We start from the raw sequence: 27437 nt of genomic DNA on the forward strand, positions 1-27437 counted from the left end.
TCTTTTGGCCCTGCTGACACAACTCTAGTGGTATCCACCACACTGGCCAGAAAACCTATGCATCCCCCTTATAGCAAGTCTCTGGCTCTCAATGCTGAAATTATGGGCACGCGAGGTCCAGACACCGCTCCCACAAAAACAAAAGGGTCCTCGCCCTTAGGCTCAAAAGTAACCATCTTCTTCCTGTAGTCAATGGTAGCTCCGTACCTCACCAACCAATCCACCCCAGAATCATATCAAAATCCTCTATACTCAGTTCAATTAGATCTACTGATAATTCCCTACCATCCACTACAACTGGCAGTGCCCTAATCCATCTCCTAGATACTACCAGTTCTCCTGTAGGCAAAATGGTCCCAAACCCTGAAGTACTATACTCACTAGGTCTACACGGTCTATCAATCACCTTATCAGAAACAAACGAATGTGTAGCATCAGAGCCTATCAAAACAGTAAAAGGAGTGCCAGCGCTAGAGAGCTGACCTATCACTACCGAGGGACTAGCCTCGGCCTCAGCCTTGGCCCGCGTCAAAGTGAATACTCGAGCTGGAGTCAAGCTATCCACTTTTCCTGCTTCACCTTTCTTCACTATTGGGCAGTCTTTCCTGAGATTCCCTACTGCTCCGCACACAAAGCACGCCTTGGCCCGACACTCACCCAGATGGCGTCTTCTACATCTCGAGCACTCCGGATAGGTCCTCCATGCCTCACCGCCACCCTGACGGCCACCCTGACCACCCCGACCCCTCCTATCAGGACCAGGAGCGGTCGAAGTGTCAGGAGTCTTCCTCTTGAAGTCACTGGAGCCTCCTCCCCTACTAGATCCAGAGTATGGAGGCACCGCCCTGCGGCCCTCCCTTCTCGCTGCACTATCTCTCCATATCTTGTTTTCCGCCTCCTCAGCTGTAAGAGCCTTCTCAATGGCCTGGGCATAAGTTGTTCCTCCAGGTACCGTTATAATTCTAACATCTTGGGCTATCATAGCATTCAACCCTCTAATGAATCTATCCTACCTAGCTGCATCGGTAGGCACAAGATCTGGTGCGAACTTCGCAAGTCTATCGAACTTTAGGGCATATTCAGTAACAGTCATGTTGCCCTGAACCAGGCTCACAAACTCATTCACTTTCACTGCTCTGATTGCAACATTGTAATATTTCTGACTGAATAGATCTTTGAAACCTTCCCAACTCAAAGTAGTAACATCCCTGGTCTGCGATGCCACTTCTCACAAAATACGGGCATCCTCTCTCAGCATATAAGTGACACATGCCACCCTATCATGCCCTTCTATCCTCATAAAATCCAGAATTATTGTAATCATAGTTAGCCACTGCTCGGCTTTCAGTGGATCCGGTCCACCCTCAAAGATTGGGGGTTGCTGTTTCCTCAACCGCTCATATAACGGTTCCCATCTGTTACCAACCTCCCCTGCCTGCATAACTGGTACCACTGCAGGTGGTACAATAGGGGCAGCACTCCCTGATGGAGCTTACTGTCGCAGAATACGGATCTGCTCGTCTTGGCTTTGTAGTCGAGCCTGAACTGCTGCCAGTTCTCAGGCACTGGCGGAGGAGTCTAGCCCATGTCATCACCCCTGGTCCCGGACCTAGTGCCGGCTAGTCGTGTAGATTTTCTTGGACGCATAGCCATCCAAGTCAATCTGCAAATAATGACTCGGCAGTCAGACCATGATGACAGGGTAAAAACATCTCCAAGATCCACCAATAGAAGATAACCAACCACAACAATCCACATATAAGCATTCATTCTCATGCACTGGCTGCTAATAAGCACGCCTCCATATTCTCACACAACAGTCAAGAGCCAGGCCTTATCAGTATCTCATGCTTCCTATAAATCCAATAAACAACAGCATTCATAACTCATTTCAGGCACATAAGCATATAAACACATATACACATTACCGAACCCTGATTTGAGCTTGTCTCTAGCAGCGAATGTACAAGTACAACCTGTCTTCAGGAACCCTTAAACCTAGGACGCTCTGATACCAAGTTGTAACGCCCTGGATAGCCAAGACCGCTACACTGTGTGTTTATAAAGGTGTGAGACTTGCTAATCAAGTCGTTTAATCAAAACGTGTCATTAGTTAAAGTATTCTAGGGCTAAAAGACATTTTGGCTGCAAAAGAAACATTTTATAGACTATAAACAATTTACCGAAGGGATCCCCAAAAGTACAATGTTTAAAAGTTGGTTTACAAAATCCAGCAGTTAAGAGTAAACATTAGCCATACTAAGGCAAAATACAAGGTTCTGGTCCTCTCGTCCATGTAATCTCCTCAACCTCTAATTCAACACTTTAATTCTCAAAAGATTCAGCTTCATTCCAGTAATTCCTCATCAAATTTCAGTGTTGTTCTTCCTTAGGAGAGAGAAGAGAGAGAAATAGCTGAGAAAGGGTCGGTTTAATTTCTGTGTCTAGTATTTTCTAAGTCTTTCCAAGTATATCCTTAGGTTATTAGACTAATCCCAAAGCTCAGGGTGCCGGAAACGTCCCCGAAGGCAAAACGGTAAAATTCCCCAATAATCCCGCCTAAACATCCTAACCTCAAATATATCTCCAATTATTTATTTCCATCACCCGATAGTCTAAATCACTACCCGATACCTAAAATATCCCTGGCTTGTCCAAAGTCAATTACAATGCCCCGTTGTGACTTTTCCCGCTATCTAGCCCAAGGATCACCTCGAGTCGCCGGCTACGGAATTATCCACATAATAATGTGGTTCTCACATATACAACATATCTATTTCATATTATCACATAATATCATTAATTATCATATAATATCATTCAAGCACTATCAATCACATAATATCTCATTCAAATAATTACTATTCACTCGAATCCCATTTATGCCCTCCCGGCACACTAATCAAGGCCCTTAAGCCTTATTAGCGAATTTGGGTCGTTACATAAATCGAGCTAATTTCCTTTGAAGTGTCATTTCCTTATTCCTATCTGAAAATAACAATCCTTGTTCGAGATATTGTATGATGGGAGTTATCCATGTGTCAGACCCTTGTATTACTATGGAGGATTCTTCTGATTGAATGCTGGGTTCTGATAAATGTTCGACCGATACTATGCTTAAAGTGTCGGCATCTTTGGCACTAGCTAACTTGGCTAAGGCATTGACGTTTGAGTTCTGGTCATGAGGTACTTATTGAATGGTATACTTCTTGAAGTGTGCTAGTAATTTCTTCGCTTTGTTCTGATATGCAACCTTCTTAAGACCCCTAGCCTGATATTCTCCAATAATATGATTAACAACTAGTTGGGAGTCACTATATATTTCTAGTGACTTTATGTTCATATCCTGGGCTAGTCTCAAACCTACGAGCAGAGCCTCGTACTCAGCTTCATTGTTGGAGGCTATAAAGTAGAATCTAATTGCACAGTGAAACCGATGTCCCGCGGGGTAATTAAAATCAACCCTGTCCTCGAGTTGTGCTCATTAGATGACCAATCTACGAATAGTCTCTAGGCAGGTGTTTGGTCTTGATCATTTGTCCTGATCCATCACCAAAGGAACACTTTAGAGGATTAAGCTCCATCTGATATTTGTTCAAGATGTTGAAGCATTGCTGTGGGTCCTTGATGTGCTCATCGACCTTTCTCATTTTTACCAGCATATCATCGACGTAAACCTCCTTGTTATTGCCGATCAGTTCATTGAATATGTGGTTGACTAGTCGCTGGTAAGTCGCACCAACGTTTTTCAAATCGAAGGGCATTACTATATAGCAGTAAAGTCTCGTATCTGTTTGAAAGCTAGTGCGGTTTTCATCAGGTGGAGGCATAAAAATTTGATTATAGTCGGAGTACACATCCATGAATGACAAAACTTCATATCCTGATGTAGCATCGACCAGCTGGTCGATTCTTGGAAGTGGGAAAAGACTTCCTCGTGCCTCCTCAAGAACTCCACCAGCTCTTTCTTTATCATTGTCTCTAAGTTTCTACCGACTTTCACAACTCTGGTCGGATCTTTTTCTTCTAGTTGGACCTCCTCGAGGTCCTCCACAGGCCCAATGTTCTCTTCAAAATCCCCAAAGAGAGGATCAAATTCCCTATCCTTCCTTTAGGCAACACCTTATTTGGTAACTTGTTCACCTGATTGGGCTTGTGATTCGTTTACCACCAACAACCTTTTCTCTGCTGTGCTCCCTGATCCATATCTTCTTGCCTTCGAGATAAAAGAGTTATCACACTCTTTGGCCTCTCCCTGATTTCCCAATACGCACCCAACACCTGCATCAGTTGGAACTTTCATGGCTAGATGCCAGACCAAAGTTACCGCTCGCAGATCGACGATTATGGGTCTTCTGATCACGACATTATATGCAGAAGGACAATCAACTACTATAAAAGTAGCGAGCAATGTCCTGTTCACCAGTGCAGTTCCTGCTGTCATTGGGAGTTTGATCGAGATTGTTGGTGCTAGCCCCTCGCCAGAAAAACCATAGATGGTTTGGCTGCACAGTTCTAAATCTTGCACTGATAATGTCATTCTTTCCAGTGAAGATTTGTATAAAATGTTGACCGAGCTTCCTGTTTCTACCAACACTCATTTCACCATCATGTTGGCGATCTGAAAATCCATGAATAGAGGATCTGAGTGGGGGAATCGGACATGCTGTGTGTCGAGCTCGGAGAAAGTTAGTAATTCTTCCTTTGTTCGAGCTTTTTAAGGAGTTCACTCCTCTATGTTAGTATTTCGATGTCCTGATCGTGACATAAAGTTCTGACATATCTCTCCCTTGCCTTTCCACTCTCACAAGATATATGTGGTACCCCGCAGATAGTTAGCAATGTACCAGCAACAGGATTTGGCTGTAGAGGAGGCGAGCGTTGGCACATAGGTGCCTGCTCGTTGTCTCCATGTATTGACTAGGGTTATGTAATTGGTGAACCTTGGCTCGTATATATTCTATTTAGGGCACTTGTTATCAAATGTTGTTGGTTCGAAATTTGCAATTTTTCATCCATTCTTATTATTACCTTTGTCGTTGCCATTGGATTTACCAGACCCACTGAAGGCTTTGCTCAAATCTTCCTTCTTACCCTGGTCGGCCCTTGGCGACTTCCCTTCATTGGCTATAGTCTCCTCTAGCTTGATATAGTTGTTTGCTCGATCCAGAAATTCTTGAGTGCTCTTGACTATATTTTTCCGTAGGCAACTCCAGAGGGGAGATTGGCGTTGCACTCCAGCTATGACCGCCGTCATCTTTTCCTCGTCTCCAACAGGTTTTGCTCGAGCAGCGGCTCACATAAACTGCTGTATATACTCCTTAAGAGTATCTCCTTCCTTCTGGTGAATGTTGACCAATTGATTAGCCTCTTTTGGAAGTATCTGACCAGCATAAAATTGTTCGTAAAACTACTTCACAAACATCTCCCATTAAACTATGTTGGCCGGTGAAAATTTGTAGTACCACTCTTGAGCAGAGTCAGACAAAGTGGCAAGAAAATTCCTGCATCGTGCATCTTTGGACACCTTCTGGATGTGCATTATCTCAAATTTATTTACGTGAGATCCCAAATCTTCTCTTCGGTGAAGTTGGGCAGAATTGACAATTAGAATTTGCTTAGGATTTCTACCACAACAACTCTGTTGACGAATGGGATGCCCTTTCTTCAATCATACCCTATGTGGGGAATTTTATTCCCGACCAGCTGCTGCACGACTTGATTCAGGGCATCTCTCTAAGCCTTAACAACATCTAGTATTGTAGGAGCGGCTGGAGCCAGGGGGATACTCGTTGTGTCTTTCCCTTCAGTCATTGATTACACATCTCAGATCTTCATCCCTACGTTTCTCCTCGCTTGCACCTAGTCGGTCAAAGACGTTGGGTTGTTGAGGATGCCCCCCATAATTTTGACTTGTTTGTTGGTTATCAATTTGGGGAACATTTTGTTGTCTGTCCCTTTCCTCCTGCTGTCGACCATTTTTCCTCCTACCGGAGCCTGCCTCATTGTAGTCATGGTCGTCTCTGAATTGCGACCTGTGAGTGTGCAACGTGCTATAGGCATTGTTCCCCTTTCTTCTTCCTGGTCCATCTTGATAAAGAAGTAGGGGCCTACGTTGGTCGTTGGGTCCCCTAACATTACTCTGTCATGGGGGTCCTCGACCACAAAGCCTGAGTCCACTTGCCTCCTGCTCCCTGAGGGATGCTGTCCCCTGCCAGGAGGGTTCTGTTCTCTAGCTGTTTGGTGGCTAGGGCTCCTAGGACGCTTCTCGTCCCTGTTATGTCTATGTTGCTGAGTGTTATCCCGACCAGCATGAGGGGGTGGCTGCTGCTTGTTATTTATGTCACGATTCTGGGTTTTTCTTTCCTGCTGAGCAATCAAAGGTTGTTCTGGTCTTTTCGGACTCCTTAGGTGTGATGGATTTTTATGACATTGGGGGTGATCTGACTGCGGATTTTGATGAGGGTGAGAGTTTGGTGGCTCATCTGGCTGAGAGGTTGGTGTAGGCTGTCCTCGAGACATCTGAATGGATGCCTCTAAAGCTGCTGTGGCATCTCTCTGCCAACGATCCATGTCAGTCTGCCGCTCATTCAGTTCTCGGCGCTGCTGGTCAATCTCCATTCGCTGCATCACCATAGTTTTAGTCACATTCTCCTGGTTAGCTTTCAAAGTTGCTAACTCCTCTTGTAACACTATCAAAGTTGTTCGCAAGGTTTCATCATCCACTATTCCTCTTCCAATCCACTTGTGGCTCGTCCTCCGCTACACCTTGTGGAGGAGGTGGACTTGGCACACTTTCAGATGTCTGCCTAGTTTGACCCGCTCTCCAGTAATTCTTTGCCATTGTTTATCTTGAAGTTGTGTGTTAAGCTCTCAATGAAAGCACCAAAATGTTGACCCTTGATTTTGTCAACATCATGGAGTCACCAAAAATGATAAGAATAAACATACTCAATGCAAGAATTAAACGACACAAATATTTTATAGTGGTTCGGCCCCAGAGATTGGTAATAACCTATGTCCACTTAGTGATTTTATTGATATAAACTCTAAAACCTACGATCAGTGAACTAGGGTTCACTAAGTTTCACAAGCTTCAAAGTGGAATGAAAAATCGTGTATAAAAGAAATTTTTCTCTCTGAATACAAATTATTCCATCCCCTTAAATGAATCCCACAAGTCCTATTTATAGGCTCTAGGATGTACATATGGGCCTATGGGTCATGTTAAATTTTTATTACAAACATATTGATTAATAACATAAATAATGATATTTACATATAAAGAGAATCAAATATCCTAGAAATATCCAACTCATAACTGTATTTGAATTCTGTCTTCGGTCCTACGAGAAGATCTGGTCGCATATGTTGGCACATCAGCTTCCTTGTTACTCAGCATGTCTCTCGCTCCCATAGGGCAGCTCAAATTTTTCTTGATCTCTTGGTCATGGGTTGACCAGGTCTTCATTAATAAACAGACACGTACTATTCATCTGCGTCTCGACTGTGCCACATCATCATGCTGATATTTTGGGTAAACAATCACTAATCAAATTAACATCCATCGGAAAGACAAGATTTTTGTTACCATCACTAAGGTCAACAAGCAATTCATCCTTGCCATCTGCTTCTTCTACGAATTTGTCTTCTTATTCATCATCATTAATAAAATCATCATTTTCCTGAATAATGGAATAAGGTCGAGCGACAGTGTCTATCAATGTTGTAGATTAATTAGATTGTTCACAACCAATTACCCGAGCTCAACAGACAATAAAAAGTTGGAGGAGTTTGTATCATGTAAAACATCAATGTCAACAATCTGATCAGAATTGTTCTGAATATCCCAAACTTGCCTATGATTCACATATTCAACAACTTTCAAAGCTCGACCTCTAAATAGATCATCAAGATTGAAAACTTGTTTTGATTGGCTAGCAACTATGTACAATTCATCTTTATACCATTCATCGCTCACATTTATACTAGTGACATTATTTTCAGTAATAGTTTTCTTTTACTAGGTCTGTGTTGACCCATTTACATCGAAACAATAACACTGAATATGCACAAGGATAAGATACCTCTAATATTTCTTCAAGTGTTCCATAATAGTGAAAAATTTATGTCCCAGGAAAAGACACTCCACTATTTGGGGCAATACGATTTTGTTCTCGGTATTTTGTAACATATCGAACCTTATTCACAATACATGCTTGATAGGAGTACGGCATAAGATCAGACCCAGATAGTAAAGCTACCAATTCATCGCTATTCTCTAATGACCCGAGCTAGTGCAAGTCATATATATATAGCAGATGATATTACAATAAGAAACTTATATCTGAATCTAACGACAAGGAATGCCCTAGTTATATATTACATTCTCGTGAAACCAGAAAAAAAACTCTTTTTTTGTGTAAATTGTTATGACCGCCCGCTAAATCCCTTTATTTGATCTCACGAAGGTGTTCGCTATTGATTAACACAATGTTATGATTATAGTTGAAAGATCTTACAATAAAAACAACATAAAAATTAAAGATAATTAAATTAACCTACTCAAAATAAACTTAAATTTCAAAATAATTCTCCAGTATAAACAACTCCGTTTTGTTCTGAGTCTTTTCATCTAGACACATGAGAGATCCCTTACTCAATGGACTACATTGAGATTGAAACACTAAAAAGTGGTGTGGGACATAAACTATATCCACATTTTGATCCGGACGATTAAATTTGGTTTCCACGCCTTTGAAATACATAGAACAAAATGTTAAAGCCTCATCTGCCACACATCCTTCAACTATGGATGCATCCATCTCATAAAAATCGACCCACATAATAAAGCTTCTTCCGAAAAATGTATAAGATGTGAATGACCTCTTTTTGTATCATTATGTTGAAAAAAGCTTGAGGAAAAATCAACTCCATTTTGCATAAGATGTGAATGACCTCTTTTTTAGCTTTCTCCATATAATTTACATTTAAGGTCTGCGAACATAATTGTCTAAAGAAATTGCATAGTTCCATTATGGTGCCTGATATAGATTCTAGTAGAAACTTGCAAATACTAACTGGAAGAAATCGCTGCCATATCCATATATTTGAGTCATTATCAATCAATTTCTTCTTCAAGTCAGAACAAAAAGCGTCAAGCAATTTAACACTTTTTAGAAATTGATAAAATGCTCGCCTATCTTCAGGACTCAAAACGTAAGGAGCATGGGGTTTCATTAATTTTTTATTCTCATCTTCAAATATCCACAATGTGTCCCTAACTCCCATATGCTTTAGATCATGTCTTGCATTTGCAGCGTCATTAGACTTATCATTATCCAAGATAGTATCAAGGAGACTGTCACATACGTTCTTCTCAACATGCATAACAAATATGGTAGGGCGTTTCCCTGAGGCTTGAGGTGGTAGGGTGTTCACTTAATCTAAGATATCGTGACAAGTAAACTGTCTTGGAGGATGTATTCTCTCAACTAATCTATTGAATTTAGTGTCCTTTTTCCACTATTGATTACTGGCCAAGAATCATCTATGACCAACATAAGATGTCTTGCCAATCATTCGAATAGCGGATGTATCTTCATTGCATGAACAAAAAGCCGTGTACCCCTGACACTCCATCCAAACAAACTACTTTGAGCTGGAAAATGGTTCACTGTCCACAGAAGGGTCACACCCATCTTGAATATGTTGTTGTTTCTACTATCCCTTATATCCACATGTTAATTAACAACTATTTCAACTCGTCCACCAATGGCCTTAGAAATACATTCATGTCATTCCCTAGTGATTTTGGCACATAAATAAGAAGAGTAAACATGAAATAATGGTCATTCATACACAACCAAGATGGGAGATTGTAGTTCATCAACATAATAGGCTACATACTGTATGATAAACTCATGTTGCCAAATAGATAAAACCCATCGACAGCCAAGCCCACACAGACATTTCTAGGATCTCTTGAAAAATCAGGATGTCTGGCATCAAAGTCCTTCCATGCAGACCCATCAATTAGATAAAGCATCACCCCCTCTTCTTTTGATCTCCCACTATGATGTCATAACATCTCTTGTCTTGAACTATACAATCTTTTTAATTGGGAAATCAACGAAAAATATTGCGTCACCTCATGCAGAACCTTTCTCCCTTCCTTCTTTTCATTAATACTTCTATTACTCCCACATACAGTTTATGAATCCTTATATGCATGCTCATTATAGAATAAGCATCAATCATATTTACACACATGGATTGATTGGTGTCCCAATCCTAATTTACTCAGTATTTTTAGTCTGGTAGTGGGATGCGTGGATTTTTTCTCTTTCAGAAATGCAAACTTTAATACCTTAAACAATTCATCAAATGTGTTGTTCGGTATCTTCCCCCTCACTTTACAGTGTATCAACTTAGCTAAAAAGTTAAGTGACGATATGCAATCGCAACCCAGATACAACTCAGCTTCAACCTCGTCTAACAACTCGTCATGATACTGACCCATCCCACAGTTAGCATCTTCAGCATCATTCGATAAAAGGAAATCGTCAATGACGTTACACATCTCATCTACATGTTCATTCTCATTACCCCATCATCGAAAACATCTTTCTCGACTTCCCCATGGTAAATCCATTGTTCATAACACTGTTGGAAATCCTGATTGAATATATGTGCCTGAACGACATCCAATGTTGGCACTTTAACATTCAAGCAGGTGATGCATGGACATCTCATTCTCCCATCACAACTCTCTATTGTGACGCTATATTCATGAAGTTCTTGAGACCATTCCAATAATCATCGGTGACATGGTTTCTCAATATTTTTCATCTCTTATCGATTGCTATCTACAGTAAATATAAAAAAAATAGTATTAAAAAATATTAAATATGTGTATATCCTATTCCACCTTTTCATTCTATTTCTACAAGGCTAAAAGACCTATACTATTCGAGTTGGCAATATACATATAGTATTACCTAGACTCTTTTCATTGTTTCAAAATTGTCAAAATTTTGGTAGCACCTCCCCATTGTTCTCATAAGTGTGCAAACTAAATTGAGTCTGCCCACCCACGAGAACAAACAGGCACACACATACTACAATGTTTACCATTGAACAAATAAAATGAGTAATACTCGATAAAACTATAAGTATACAACAGACACAAACTATCCATGCGGACAAAAAGTCCTGGATAATTCAGAGAAGCATATTTAAGAGTCCTTACTGACTCATCCACTCTGAATGGGTCTATAACTTTTTGTGATTAAAAATAACAAAAAATAACACTTTTTATTATGTGATAATAATCATGATATCTTATTTCTTATTACCAAACAAAAAATACAAAATTTGAATATTATGTCATTTTGTGATGTCTTATTATAATTTATAAAATTCACAACAAATTATGATATCTTATTTAATCTTATTCCGACCCTTACCACTACCACTACCTCGACCCCTACCAACGACCCTAACCCCTACCAATGACCCCGACCTTATCTCGACCCATGAACTTGACTGTAAGAAACTACTAATAAAGGGTCGTTACACTGTGTGTTTAAAATAGTGCTCAACTCGCTAAACGAGTCATTTGGACATAAATGTGTAATTAAACTAAATAAAGGTTAGGTATTAAGAATTCTGGACAAAATAGTAATACTTTTCATTGAAAGAGTTTAATATGTACATGAGATCCCAGAAAAGAGTTTATAAACTTGTACAAGACAAACAGTATACAAAATAGTCGTCCTAACCAGAAAAATGATCAGTAGTTCTAGATCCACAATAGAAATCCTGATCATGGTGATCGAGACAACCGTATATATATACAACACCTCTAAAGCCCTCCAACTCATGGCTGGTCCAGTATCTCTTTGCCCTTAGCTGCACTATAGAGCACCTGCAAGCGAAAGCCCAGCAAGAAAACCCCGCAGAGTATAACAATATTCCAAATATTCAAAACCAATAAACACATATTTCATAGATATTTGATGCATTCATTACAATCATATAACCTTTAAAGACATTTCACAGTTTACAAAATATTCATTTTAATCATATAATGAACTACCCGGCCCAGGAAAACAGCTTTGCCGAACGTCCGAATAGAGTGAGGTGCGTACAGAGGCATTCAACTCATAGTTTGTGCTGGCCAAGTGGGGTCTGGACCCTCAAACTGAACTTGCCTTTACGATATGCGTTCCACACACTTGCCGACCAGCCCAAGCTCAATGCAATGGTCGTCCAACCCCACGTTCATCACGATGGCTGACTGACCCCACATTCATAACGATGGTCGAATATAGATTATACCACCTATTCATAGATAATTCAATGCTAATGAGCCTAGCAACTAATAAGCTCTATGTGCATATACCAGTTTTCTTACCTAAGGTACTCCTGTTAAGATTCAACTCCAACAATAGATTTTGGGACGAATCCTGTCCCCTCGGGAACTCCAATTCCACCAAATGGGTGGTGGAATAGTCCCCAGAGCCCCAAAGATCTTCCTAAGCCCTAAAATCAACATATATTGAAGTGGGCATAGGGCACGAGTGCCCAAATGGGCAGACACCCCAAACTCCCTCCTGCATAATGCAGGGGCTCCCAAAATAAGGGTAGGGGCGCCTAAATAAGTAGAGACTCCCCAAAACCTCCCCTGCACAGCGTAGGGGCGCCCATAATTGGGGCGCTTCGTCACGAACCCAGAATTCTGGGTTTCATTTTTTGTGATTTCTTCATCCCCCTTTCGCCGAAACCCAACCCAACATCATCAAAAGTCATTAAACCAAGATTTCTAAAAAAATTTGAAAGTAGTTTGACCCCAATATAGGTTACCCAAGTGCCCAGAACCAATAGTTCCTCCTCAAAACAGGCACAGTCATAATGAAAGCTAAAATCACAACTTTGAGTTTGATCTTGGAAACTTACCCAAAATCTGTGATCCCAAGGTAAAATCAAGAGTCTCAACCTTAGTTCCAGGTCTAGAGTAGCTAGCAAATGAGTTCCCATCGATAATAATAGCACAAAAATTGGAAATCATTCAAAAGCTCAAATTTTCCTCAAGAACACCAAGCATGAAGAGGAACTCTAAAAATAGAGTAGCTTACCTCTCAAAAAAATGAAATCTAAGGTCTGCTTGGGGATCATTGTAGCTGCATGCTTCCCTTGAATGCTCCAAATACCTTTAATATCCTCCAACCACACTTAAGAACACTAGGCCTAAGGCTTTATCTCAAAAACCACTTGAGAGAGAGAGAGTAACACGCAAGAGTGATAAGCCTAAGCACTTGGTTCTTTTTTATCCACTTTAATAGTCAAAAGACCATTTTACCCCTAGCTCTTATTAACCTCAAAACCAAACCCAAGGGCATTTTGGTCATTTTCCTAAATCCCCACTAATCCTCAAATTATACTCTACAAATTCCCAAATAAATCCATTAAAGCCAAATATTCACCAAATAAATTTCTATTAACAAATAAATCCCAATTATTTGCAAAATTACAAATATACCCCTAGGCTCACCCCGAGCCAAGTATTTATCCCCGTTGTGACTTTTCCGTAAATTACTCAAAATGGTCGACTCATGCCGAATATCTCAAATATATCCACCTAACAATATGGGCTCAAACATATAGCACACATAATTACAGATATACCCTCAGCGTGTTAAAATTACGAAAATGCCATTTTTAACAAAAAATGTCCTTTAAGCACATTTAATTCACTTAAACATGATTAATAAGTCAAATTAATATAAATAATGTAATTCACATAAGCACATAAATATTCAATAAAATTACATATAATTCCAATTATGTCATCCTGACACCATAATCAAGGCTTAGCGTTATTAGGAATTTTGGAATGTTACACCAAACCCGACCCCGACCCCGACCTCGACTCTATTCCGACCCATGGACCCTATCCCGAACCCCGAACCTATCTCATCCCATTACCCCTACCTCAACCCACGACCCCCAACCCTATCCCGACCTATGACCTTGACCACGTCCCCCAACCCTTTCTTGACTGGTGCTCTCAAACCTGTCTTGAACCATGACTCCCGACCCTTTCCCGTCCCCTTACCCTATCCCAGCCCTGTCCCCCGATCTTATCTCGACCCCGTCCCCCAACCCTATCCCAACCCATGACTCCCGACCCTATCACGACCCCGACCCCTGACCCTATCTTGACCCATGACTCCCCACCCTATCTCGACCCCGACCACGACCCTTGACCCTCGACCCTATACTGACCCATGATCCCTTCCCAACACTGACCCCTATCCTGACCTCGACCCTCGACCTTATCCCGACCCCGACTCCTGATCCTATCCCGACCCCGACTCCTGATCCTACCCTGACCCTCGTCCTTATCCCGACCCCGACACCCGATCCTACCCCGACCCCGACTCTCGACCCTATCCCAACCCCGACCTCGACCCCTATCCTGACCCATGACACCCACCCATAACCCTATCCTGACCCATGACCCCCAACCCTATCCCGACCCATGACTCCCCACCCTATCCCGCCCATGACCCAGCCCCGACCCATGACACGAACCCAACCCCTAACCAATGAACTTTATGCTAACCCCGACCCTTGACCCATATCTCGACCCTGACCCCTATCTCAACCCATGACCGTTGACCCTCAACTCTATCCCGACCCATGACCTCAATCCTATCCTGACCCATGACCCCTATCACGACCCATGACCCCGGACCCCCAACCCTATCCTGACACCATGACCAATGACATCTGAATCTATCCCGACCCTCAACCCTATCGTGACGCATGACCCCCAACATCCTCCTCTATCCCAACCCATGACTCTCGACCAATGACCTTGACCCAACGAAGACCCTATCCCGACCCATGACCTCGTCCCACGGACCTGAACCTCGACCCTATCCCAATCCATGACCCTCGACCCATGATTCTCGAACCCTGACCCATGACTCCTGACCTTACCCCGAACCATAACCCCTAATTGACCCGCAACCCATGATCCTCGACCCCCAACTCTATCTCGAACGATGACACTGACCCCGACCCCGACCCCGAACCATGATCCCTGAACCTATCCCAACCCATGACTCCCAACCCTGTCCCGACCCATGACCCCGACCCCAACACATGACTCCCGAACCGTGACCCTTATCCCAATTTTCGACCTGACATACAATGTCGACTCTTGACCCATGACCCCAACCCCCGACCTTGACCCCGACTCGATGGTGATGGTGCGGGAGAGAGCTTTTGGAGGTGAGGATGAGAATGATAGAAAGGTAAAAGAGTATTGGAGATTGATGAGGAGAAAAGGCGAAATGGGTAAGGGATTTCTCAGGTTTTTTTTCGATTTTTTCAAGCTTCAGAGAGAAGTGACGAAGAAGACGAAGTGGGCTTGGTACATATAGTTATTAACGATGTCACATGAACATATAAGTGGCGACATGTCGCCACTAATATTAAAGCGCATAATTTCAGCTAAGTGAAACGAGGAAAATTTCCCATATTTAATTTGGGTCAAAATTTAAAATTATTAGTGCTGACAAGGCGATAGATATAATATTTTTTGTCTCCCCGAATATTATTTTTAATATTAGCCACGACCCAAGGCTTGTTGCCGCTAATATGAGTCAACTATGAGTCACCCCTAACAATGTCGCCCCTAAATACTAGTTTTCTTGTAGTGTGTGGCAACCCTGGAATGCTAATGTGGCATTGCCACGCATATAATTTACAGAATAAATATGATTTTTCTTTCTGAACTATTATCACTACCAAAATCATGCCCTTCGAATTTAAAAATTTATCAAAATTTTGAATATTAAAAATATAAAGATAAAAAACATCAAACTAAAAATCCATTTAAATTAAATTAAATCTTAACAAAACTATATTAAAATTTTCTCTTATTTTCTTTCAATTTTTCTTACTTTCTTTCCCATTCCTCACTTTTGCACTAACCAAACAATCTAAACTACACTCCTCAATTTACCACAGCAAAAAATGAACCAAAAAAAATTATCACAACATAACATAACAAAAATATGGAATATGACAATTGGTGTAATATCATTCAATAAGTTACAACGTTGTATGGTAAAGAAAAATGATTAAACACTCATAGTAGAAAAATCATAACTAAAAAAAATGTGCAAATTACTTAGCGTACGTTACTAAAACAATCAAAATCTCAGTGCTTGCAAGCTTCACAAAGTCTACATTACCCTCCTAAACAAACAACCATAATGTGTATAGAGGGAAGCTTATGACCTCAAAATCAAAGATCTACATACTTTTTATATATGCGATACTTCTTAATTTCGAGAGAAAAAATAATCATACAAAGAAGCAGCTAAGCCAAAGCTCATAAACAAGCTCAAGTTTACGCTTTAAAAATGCACAACTCGTGTAGAAAAATGAAAAGGCAATGAATGGAATAGACATCTCGCACGAGAAAATCTACGTATTTTGGGTGCTTGGTATTGGTAAGTATTTTGCCCTAATTTTCATTTTTTAAATGTTTGAGAAAATTGATAAATGTGTGTTGTTTTATAGTTGTTTTAGGTTAAAAATAGGGTGGGTTATTTAGTTTCTATTTTTTTTTATATATTATGTAGTTAAATATATTTGTAATGTTAGTAGTTATAACTAAATTATTGTAAATTAGTTTAGATGAATTTTGTCATTTTAATATATATATATTTTAATTTTGGCCAAATATTAATATTATAATTTATTATTTCAATTTTTTAAATATGTTAAGTTGTATATTGTGTTAAATAAAATCATGTTGTAGAAATATATATGTTAAATTGGTTATTTTTGACATAATTTTCATTTTGAAAGTTTGTATAATTATATTTTATTAGTTTATTAGTTTAATGAGATACAATTTTAGAATTTAAATTTTGTTTATTGTTAATATCTTCACATAATATTATTAACATTGTAGGTGGATTTTGAAGGACTTAACACTTTGAAAGGTACGTTACTATAATTTTTATGACTTATTTATATATTATGAAAAAAATATTGATTATTAGAGAAGAATAGGATAAGGCACTTGTGTGCTGGAGAGAAATAAGGACGAATTTTGTTGTGTGGTATTGTTTGATTGTTTTGTTGTGATTTGTAAAATTATGGATAGTATGTAGAAATAGGAGAAACTCTGCTCAATTTTGTTTAACCCCGTAGATGATTTTCAATTTCTTATTACTAACACTGAGATATATGTTTAAAAATTTATGACATATTGATATATTATGAGAAATATTAATGATAATTAGAGAAGAATTAGGACCTGAGACCTGTGTGCAGCGAAGAAATAAGGATGAATTTCGTTGTGTGGTATTGTATGATTGTTTTGTGATTTTTAAAATTATGGATAGTATGTAGAAATAGGGGAAACTCTGCTCAATTTTTTTTAACCCTGTAAATGATTTTCAATTTCGAGAAGGAAGGTCGGGGGCATCACTTGGTTTCAAGTTCAAGTATGATTTCAAAGGTGAAACTTATTTCATTTGGTTTTTTTTTTATAATTCATTGATTAATATAATAAATTGTATAATATATATGCAGAGTCCTTGACAATCTAATGATATTTTTTGTGATTTTTACGTCATGCGGTTAATAAGAGATTTAACTTTGGAGAAAGACCCAAAAGAATATATTTTGAAGCATGTAGGTACTTGTTGATTGTGTTTTTAGCCAACGGCGTGAGAACGTCAATAACGACAAACCTTCAAGAGAATTTAAACGACACAGACAGTTTAATCAAGAAAAGTAAATAACACACAAGATTTTATAGTGGTTCAGCCCCGTTTAGTCGGTAATAGCCTAATCCACTTAGAGATTTTATTACTTTATCTACACTCAAGATCAGATGAACCAGTGTCAACTGAGTTTCTTCAGTGTAAATTTTCAGGAATACAAAAAGGGTTCTCCCTCAAGGAAAATGCACTTTCTCTTTCTAGAACTCAGACCAAATCTCAAATTGCCAAAAGTCTCCAAAGAAGCAGCCGAAGCCCCTTTTTGATCCCATAAGCCATATATTTATAGGCTTAGGATCATACATCTGATATCCCCTAGAATCGGGATATTTCATTATATTTATTATATTTAAATTACAAAAAACATTCAAAATGTAACAAAACCCCCAATTTGTGGGAAGAATGAAAGATTCCCGCGTATGCCAAGACCGATTCTTGTTGAAGCCGTTTCTGGGAATCTTGACTTAGTCCTCCTCTATATGGTCGACCCATATCTCCTACCGACCATTCATGCAAGTGCTGGTCGGATATGTGCATGGTGGTAGGACATGCACTCCTCTCGTCTAACATGGCACTCTCCTCTAGCATGCCATGTCTCTCCTCTAACATGGCACTCTCCTCTATCATGCCATGTCTCTCTTTGGACAACCATGCACTTGTTGGACATATGCATAAGGACCACACCCTTGGGGTCTCCTCGGACCACACCCTTGGGGTCTCCTCGGACCAAATTCTTGGGGTCTCCTCGGACCACACCCTTGGGGTCTCCTCGGACCACACCCTTAGGGTCTCCTCGGACCAAATTCTTGGGGTCTCCTCGGGTGCACTTGTGCACTTGCTTGGACATGACACCTCTTAAGCAGTCAAAACTCTTCATCAGTCTACCGGGTCACTTTATCACAACTCTGAGGAGTCAATGTATTTATTGACTATTAATGTATCTTTTACTGCCACTTGTCACCTCTATTGCCACGTCATCGATCTCCAATTTTTGGGGATAACATTTGCCCCCCAAGTTTATTATACGATTTTCCTCGTATGATAAACTTTTCTTCTAGCAAAATATTCTTGAGATCATTCAAAAAATCCTATCTGGTTGATAACTTTCACGTAAATTCCCATGACTGAAGTTGTCTTGTGATATCTTCAAACTCTATTTTCTTGATATAATGAAAACATAGGCTCCCTTTTGATTCTCTCTTAATTCTCCCTTTGTCTATTTTGCAAAATCATCATGGTATTGAGACAGGTTGTTGAGTATCCTCGATTTGGTTGCGCTTAGACACACACATCCGACCGGATGCATTTTCCCCTTGGCTCCTCGGACATACGTCCGACCAGGCCTTCTCGGACCTGAGTCCAACCACATCTCCTCGGACATGAGTTTGACAACACCTTCTCGGACATGAGTCCGACCACGTCTTGGACTGCTCCTCGGACCAAAGTCCGAACACACCTTTGGACTGCTCCTCGGACTAATGTCCGACCGGACCTCTTATGGGTGCTCCTTGGACAAAGGTCCGAGCCACACTTCTTATGGGTGCTCCTCGGTCCAAGGTCCGAGCCACAGTTTGTCTCTCCTCGGACCAAGGTCCGAGCCACACTTTCCTTGGCCTCCTCGGACTAAGGTCCGACCAGACCTCTTGGGGCTTCTCTTCGGACCAAGGTCCAATCACATCCTTTGGAGTGCTTTCCTTGGACCAAGGTCCAACCGGGCACACCCTTAGCCCAAATACACTCCTCGGTCATGCATCCGACCAGGCACACTCCTAGGCCTACTCTCCTCGAACATGCATCCGACCAGGCACACTCCTAGCCCAAATACTCTCCTCGGACATGCATCTGACCACGGCTGTCCTAGCATCTCCTCGGACATGTGTCCGACCACGGCTTGTCATGTATCTCCTCGGATTAATGTCCAACCAGACACTTGGCCTGCTACTCGGATGCACTTGGCTCGGACACCCACTTAAACCACTCAGGCGTGTATCTCCTCCTCGGATGCAACACCTTAGGCACCAAATTCCTGGGCCTAGTTCCTTGGACATAGGCGAGATGCTCCTCGGATTAACATGCATCCGATCGGCCATCTCAAGGTGTATGCTCGACACCACATTTTTCAAATACTTTAAGCACCCTTAGGCACTCTTAGGCATTTGCTTGGGCACATGGCATAGCCATTTAAGTTCTCCCTACAAAAGACCACCAAAGCACCTTGCTCGAATCTCCCATAATTTTTTTTGAGAGATTGATTTCTGTCAATCAATCTTGGTGAAAACTTTACTTCTCCTCTCAAAGATAACTTTTCACTATGTAGCATTTACTTTGCATGCATTTGTTTGATTCACTCCAGGGAAGTTGATCGATGATACATGCTTAGCCGACCAGGGAAGTTGTATCTGCTCTCCTGAGCAAGAAAACATTGTACCTGATCAGCTAAACTTGTAGTTGTTGGCATTTATACTTTACTTCTCTTCGTTAACTTAAAACATTCTAAGTCTCCTCTAGACTTAAAAAGTTATAAGTTTTTTGTGAATAGTAAAGTCACTCTGGTGTATGCCATATATTTTCGAATGAGTACTTAGTTTTCTAACTTAGAAATTCTAAACATTTCATAAGTCCATGCTAAGTATACTTTCTCACACTCTTATTGCTCTAACATTTTATGAGCATGCTTATTGTCACACGAATATCTGCTCCTAACTTGAAATTTTTCTTAGAGATAAATTCCAAGTTACTTAAGCTTTGTCAAACAAGTTAGCTTAATGGCCTTTTTGGACTTCAAAAATTTACAAGTCAGCCTAAAAACAAATATATTAACTCGTGCTCTTATTGCCTGTGTTAAATTATATACCAGTATACCCCATGTGCCCCCCAGGTGATTGAGGGTTGAAAGATCCTTAGTCACTTGCTACTTGACCGAATCTGTTCGAGCAGTTAATTACTCGTGAAACACATAGAATATATGGAAAATATTCTAGCAGTTGAACACTGCTTGAACATATCGACCAGTTGAACACTGCCCGATTTTACCAACCAGTTGAACACTACTCGGATAACTAACACACATGCACATTTGTAGCAAGAATCGACCACACTACGCGTAGTCTCTTTTATTACTCGTAAATTAAAATGGACAAAACATGTCTAATAACGAGTCTTAAACAACCAAAATTGTTCAAAAATAAAATGACTGGTTAGCAAATAACCAGCTCATACACCAAACTTAAATAACAAGTCTAAAAACTCGAAATCAAGCTACCACTCTGAAAACGGTATTTAAAAATAATATATCCTTTGGTGCTCGCCACTCCAGTGGTTCCTGATCCTAGAACTCCTGCTCAGCATACTTCTCCTTTGCTTAGTTGCTCTCCTCACACTACAAGAAAATGGGGTCCTTACCTACCAATTGTAAGTGTAGGTAAAACTAGCCTAATGGTGGGTAATATGGTTTACCTACCAATATTGAATTGGTAGAGATTGGTAGGTAAAGGTTAGTGGGGAAAGAGTCTTTACCTACACTTATTAACACTGGTGGGTAAAAGAATCAGTGGACCCCAATAAGTTATAAATCAATTGATGAGTCATCAGATGATGTGTTTGATGACATGGCATACTATGTGTATGCTGACATGGTTTTTGTAGTTTTACGTGTCTGATGATGTGGCATCCTACGTGGCATCATATGTGGCATCCTACATGGCATCCTACGTGGCATCATATGTGGCATCCTACGTGGTGTCATTTTATTAGTCCACATAGCATTATTTTATTGGTCTGTTACACAATTTATATTTTGTTCAAATTTAATAGTTATGTCTAGGTAAAAGATAATAACAGTTATTTAATAACACACATATATATAACCACAAATTGAGCCATGATAATCCTCTTGTAAATATTGGATAAAAACAGAAGCATACAACATGGTACAAATTTTATTATGTTCTCAAGAAGAACATTTCACAAGTGCTGAGGATATACCCTTTGGAACAAACTTCCCAAAAGTTTTATTAAGTCTCTTGACTTTAAGCTTAACTACACCATATATCAGCTTTATATATATATAAGCAGAATGTTTTTGGTATATATTGTTATTAATTACATCCCAAGAGATTTATATCTTCGAGAATGGTACTGCTGAATCGATCATCATCACTAATCCCCACAATTGACAAATGTGTAGCCCACTTGGAGAGAACCCTGTTGATATCCAATTCCATCGGTGTCTAATGGCTTAAATATAGTGTTAAAGTCCAAATCTAAGCCCCCATTGCTGCACTGATCCACAATCCTTGTTGTTATGGTTGCCCCAGTTCTTATATTCCTAAGCTGCAAATATATATATTCATTATATACCAAATCAATCAAATGAAAGTTACCAAAAAGCAAAGAAGAAAAAAGGTATAGAGCGTATTCCATGTAAGGAAGTAGGGATACATGACAGTGTTTTACCAAATCAATCAGAGGCTGTCTACAGTAATACAAAGCATATCATCCATTATTAATACAAATTTGTTTCACATAAAAATTAATAATAATAATAATGATGATAACAATAACTTATACATAATGTACCATTAAAACTGATAAGAAAACTATGAAAAAGATTCAGAAAGAAATTAAAACATTGGCTTGGAACTTGTATCTTAGTGATCGGCAAAGGTAAGTGCTAAATTCCATGTAAGGAAGTAGGGATACATGGCAGTGTTTTTTCTTGTTTCTTTATATTTGGTTTCCTTTTCTATTCCATTATAAGTTATCATGTGCTCACATAATTAAAAGTTAAGCATAAAAAACAGTAATAAAAGGGTCACACAAACCTCTTGCTTTGGTCCTAATTTAATATACTGGGGTGAATCAGCAACAACCAGAGAAGGTTCACAGAGTTTTATAGCAGCATGCAGATCCTTTAGATGTCCCCATTTAGGCTCACTCAGTAAGCCTACACAATGACAAAACATGCTTTATAATCTAAATATTTTTGCACTTATATTCCTTCCAATTTAGAATATTTATATGGAAATCACTCCTTCCTCAAATAGATAAACAAAAAATACAAATAAAACTCAGAAAAATAATGATAAGTCACTGACCATATTCATCAATTGGAGCATCATAATCATAACTAGTAATATAGAACGCTCTGCCGGAAGTCCGACCAAAGTTTGTTCCACCAAAGTACTGAAACCACGTAGATGACAAGTCAAACAGCAGAATGTATATATAATTAAGAATGAAAATATATATATCTGACCTTGACGACACAAAATATGATTCTTTTTTATTTAAAGAAATGAAACTCTGTATTAATCATTAGAATAAATTACAAAGTATCGGGTTCATGTTTCCATCATAAAAGTGAATCATGAAACCCTGAAAAAAGTAGCCAAAGTACAATTAAAAATGAAAAAACAAGATAAAAATTTGCTTGCAGAAGTTTTCCAATCCCTCACTAAATCTAAGAAAGAAACTCCCTCAAAACCTTTAATATTATATACCCAGGTTGCCACCCATAATTTTATTTTATCCCAAAGAAAGTTTCAAATATAGAGAGATCATTGTAATGTCAATTTATTTTATTTCATTTCTTAACTTATGACAGTAGCTTGAGATTCAAAAGCTCACTTAGTTGTTTTGGAATTGTGCCAGAGAAGTTGTTTTGGTTTAGGAAAAGGTAGTTGAGATTTGTCAAATGTCCAATTGTCGATGGAATTTCCCCACTAAATCTATTGGACTACAGTTGCAATGAGAATAATGATGTCAAATTTGATATCAGAACAGATGAAAGATGACCAGAAAGCAGATTACTGGATAAGCCCAATTCACTGATATTGTTCAAATTGGATAGTAACAAAGGCAGTTCACCATAGATTTTATTTTTAGCGAGGGCCAAGAAGTTGAGTTTATTACAAAGTCCAAGCTCAGAGGGAATAGAAGAGTCCAATAAATTTTTGTGAAGATCAAGGTGGGTGAGCTCCTTGAGTTGGCCTAGAGACAAAGGAATTTCTCCTCTAAAGGAATTATCAGACAGAATAAGAATTTCAAGACCAGGTATGAAACCAATTTGATAAGGGATTGGACCATTTAAGGGATTCGATCCCAAATGAAGGTGTTTAAGATTGAAAAGCTTTGAAATGTTTGATGACAAAGGTCCTAAGAATTGGTTATTATTGAGTTTCAGAGTTTCAAGCTTTCCCAGATTAGTATATACCCATTCTGGGATTTGGCCAGTTAAAGTGTTAGATGACAAGTCGAGAAAAGTCAAGTTTCTGCAGTTTGATATGAAGCTTGGAAATTCTGAAGTGAGGTTATTATAATAAAGATCAATATAGGTTAATAAAGACATGCCTGAAAATTTAGACCAGTCAGGAGATTCGAAGTAGTTTGATCCAAGGTCAAAGTACCATAAGTTTTGGAGATTTCCCAGTTGATAAGGAATTATCCCACCAAGGTTGTTGTTGTGAAAATTGAGATATTGAAGCTCTGTTAATTGGTATTGAACCAGTAAGACTGTTGTTGGTAAGATTGAAACTGGTGATATTGAGAAAAGGAGTGACATCAAACTGGGCTAATGTTCCATTCAGATTCAAGTTGGAGAGATTTATCTCAGAGAGTGTACCAGTGCCATTGTTGTAGACAATCCCAGTCCATGTGCACAACTTTTTGAGATTAGTGAGGGACCATGAATTCAAAGAAGGTGAAGAAGTTAAGCTTTCTTTCCACTTGACAAGAGCTTCAGCTTGTGTTCTAGGCGAAGATGTGATCTTAAAGGGAAGCAAGAGAATAATAAGGAGAAGACACAAAGGAGTATTGATGATTTTCATGGTGTTTTTGGCTTCTGTGGGTTTAAGGTTCAGTTACAGTGGTTGGTTTACTCTCATATAGGAGATAGAATGAGCTACTACAGGGTACTTCCTTGCCAAGAAATAGGCATTGTAATATATATTATTATAGTATGAAAGAGTTTGATAAAAATGGCTCATCTCTCTTTTGACCAGCTAAGTATGAAAGTTGATCAACTTAATCTAGATGTGTTCCCCTTCTTTAGGCTAATCCTCAATATTTATTATATTATTATAGTAGTTATTATCATACCAGAACCAGATCAATCAAATTCAAACACAAATTCACAAAGATATGAAATCCATACCAAGTCATACATTACTATTAAGTCATACATGCTTCTCTTTGACAAGAGCAATTCTCTCTGTCATTACAGCTGGGTATCCAGTACATTTCCTCCCCTACAAATACAGCAAAGAAATAAAGAAAATTAAGGTTGTCACAATGTGGAAGTGACATCAAAATAAGTTTTACATTTCATGGTGGTCAAAGAATAATTAAAATTACTTATGCAAGTCACTTGACTTCAGTTCATATAGAATGTAATGGTTCTGAAAGTATATGCTGTGATTGTTGGCAGAGTTTAAGATTCTTTATGAATTATAACACTAGGGCACTAGATACATATAACTATTAACAAGTTAACAAGTGATTTCATTGTTAGATGATTATGTATACCTGCAGGACCCCAGTAGCAGATAAAATCTGTTGGCCATGGCAGATAGATGCAACAGGCTTATTGGCTTCCATAAAGTGCTTCACTATGGCAATGACTTCCTTATCCAGTGATAGATACTCTGGAGCTCGTCCTCCGGGGATAACAAGAGCATCATAACTTGATGCATCTAAACCTTCGAAATTAGCAGTCAACACGAAATCATGGCCTGGCTTTTCACTGTATGTTTGATCACCTTCAAAATCATGCACAGCAGTTGGACAGGTATCACCAACCTTCTTTTTGGGGCAAACTGCATCAACATGGCACCCTAGAGCTTCAAGAGACTGGAAAGGAACTTTAATCTCGTAATCTTCCATGTAATCCTGACAGTAAGAATGGAAGAAAACAGGCCATGGTCAGTAACCGTGGCAAACTGAAATTTCAAGTTTGACTGGAATGAAAAGCACACTTACTATATCTAGACAAGGAATAGCTTAACCATTTAATAGATAGACTATGAATAGAATAAGGATATGACTTCGATCAAATGAAAGAACACCATATTAATTATGAATAACAATGGAATCTGAAAATAAATAAATAAGGATAGCAGTAGAAAAAATCATTTAGAATTAATTTTTGAATTGAATAGGCATAAAAAAAACCTAGAGATGAGAAATAAACATACCTAGATGACTTATATATCAGGACTTAATCTTCCTCTTCAAAAGAAAACAAATGTACAGAGAAAACAAATGAACAACTGAGTTATGATGCCCATTTTCATGCTTCTTGCCTCAGCAGTGGCCATAGAAAGTCTGAAAACCAAAGAAAATTAATAAAGAGCATAGGAATCCAAATATATATTTAACTAGTTGTAAGCAGATAAAACACACATTAACTAATATAACTAGAAGAACAAGCATTCATTTCTCATATTTAACCACACCTGCGGTACAAACAAATAACAAGAATTGACACACTGAACAAAACATTATACAAGAAAAATGAGAACAAACAAGTTGCAGTAAATGACTTCAGCAAGGGCATTTATGCTAAGTGCATTATGATGTTACAACAGTATAAATAAGAGACCATTTTTGTGCGTGCATCCAACAATGTGAAAAACTTCATTTAAAAATTTGAAAGATAAAAAGAGGATCACTGCATAGCTCACTACGGACTACTATGTACAAGACTAAGCATATATATAATACTATGAAGATACATCAATTCCAGCTTCACATTTGAACATACAGAACTATTTCAAAGCTAAAGCTAGTCCTTAAATACCAATAAGAAAATCCTAAAACACTAATTTGAAGAAATTCATAATATAAACCCTAACATTTATCTATTTATACACTAAAAGACTTACATCCAAACAAAATTGAAAGTGATGGAGATTATAAGAGAGAGGTATAGAGATTTAATATTCACAATATTAGAAAAAGAGGCTATAAGAGAGAAAATGTGAAATTGATTGAGCAATTGACAGAGAAAATCTAATGGAAAAACAAACTGACCAAAGCAAGTTGATTGAGCAAGTTGCCGGAGAAAGTCCACGGATCGATGGAGCGAATCGCCGTAGCAAGTTCACAGATCAATGGAGCAGCAGCGGATCTCCCATTGTACGATCAATCAATAATGGTAGAGACAGAGAGAATTTCTCTTGTCAAAGAGAGGCTAATGACATTTTGGTTGGGCTTGGGCTTATTGAGTCATACATGCTTCATAGAAACAGAGTAGTGAGTCTTCAGAGATGCATTCAAATTAAACAGACACCAAACCAAGAAAAGGGAAGCTGGGAAAGTCTTCAAAATGGTGTATCTTCAAAAGTCCCTAACTCTAATATTCATTGGCAATGACAAAAAAACACAAAATAATAAAGAAAAATAAAAAAGCACAAATCTTTAAAAAATATATATATAAATAAAAATCTCAACAACTTCCATTGATAAGATTCCTATAAACCTTACTTGATTAAAAACCTCTGATAATATTCATTGAGCCAGAATTCATGCCATCACTACCTGAGTAGTCAGCTCCCTGTTGTAAATGGTGAGAGTAGGAATTATAAAACGTGATAAGATCAAAATTCAACAAGGCACAGAAAT

The 27437-nt window shown here is 39.0% G+C and overlaps 1 protein-coding gene across 1 annotated transcript; it reads right to left on the bottom strand.

Annotated features, from left to right (window-relative positions):
* Positions 1-21974: 21974 nt before the first annotated feature.
* On the bottom strand, positions 21975-27229 carry LOC133832365 (uncharacterized). The gene is made up of 7 exons (XM_062262718.1): positions 26847-27229; positions 26009-26138; positions 25341-25703; positions 24998-25063; positions 22913-23000; positions 22640-22761; positions 21975-22148 (listed from the first exon to the last, which is right to left on the bottom strand). Exons 3-7 carry the CDS (start codon positions 25695-25697, stop codon positions 21975-21977), a joined length of 807 nt encoding a protein of 268 aa, XP_062118702.1. The 5' UTR covers positions 25698-25703; positions 26009-26138; positions 26847-27229.
* Between the last annotated feature and the right edge of the window lie 208 nt (positions 27230-27437).

This window comes from Humulus lupulus, chromosome 4, assembly GCF_963169125.1.
Source record: "Humulus lupulus chromosome 4, drHumLupu1.1, whole genome shotgun sequence".
NCBI classification, from domain to species: Eukaryota; Viridiplantae; Streptophyta; class Magnoliopsida; order Rosales; family Cannabaceae; genus Humulus; species Humulus lupulus.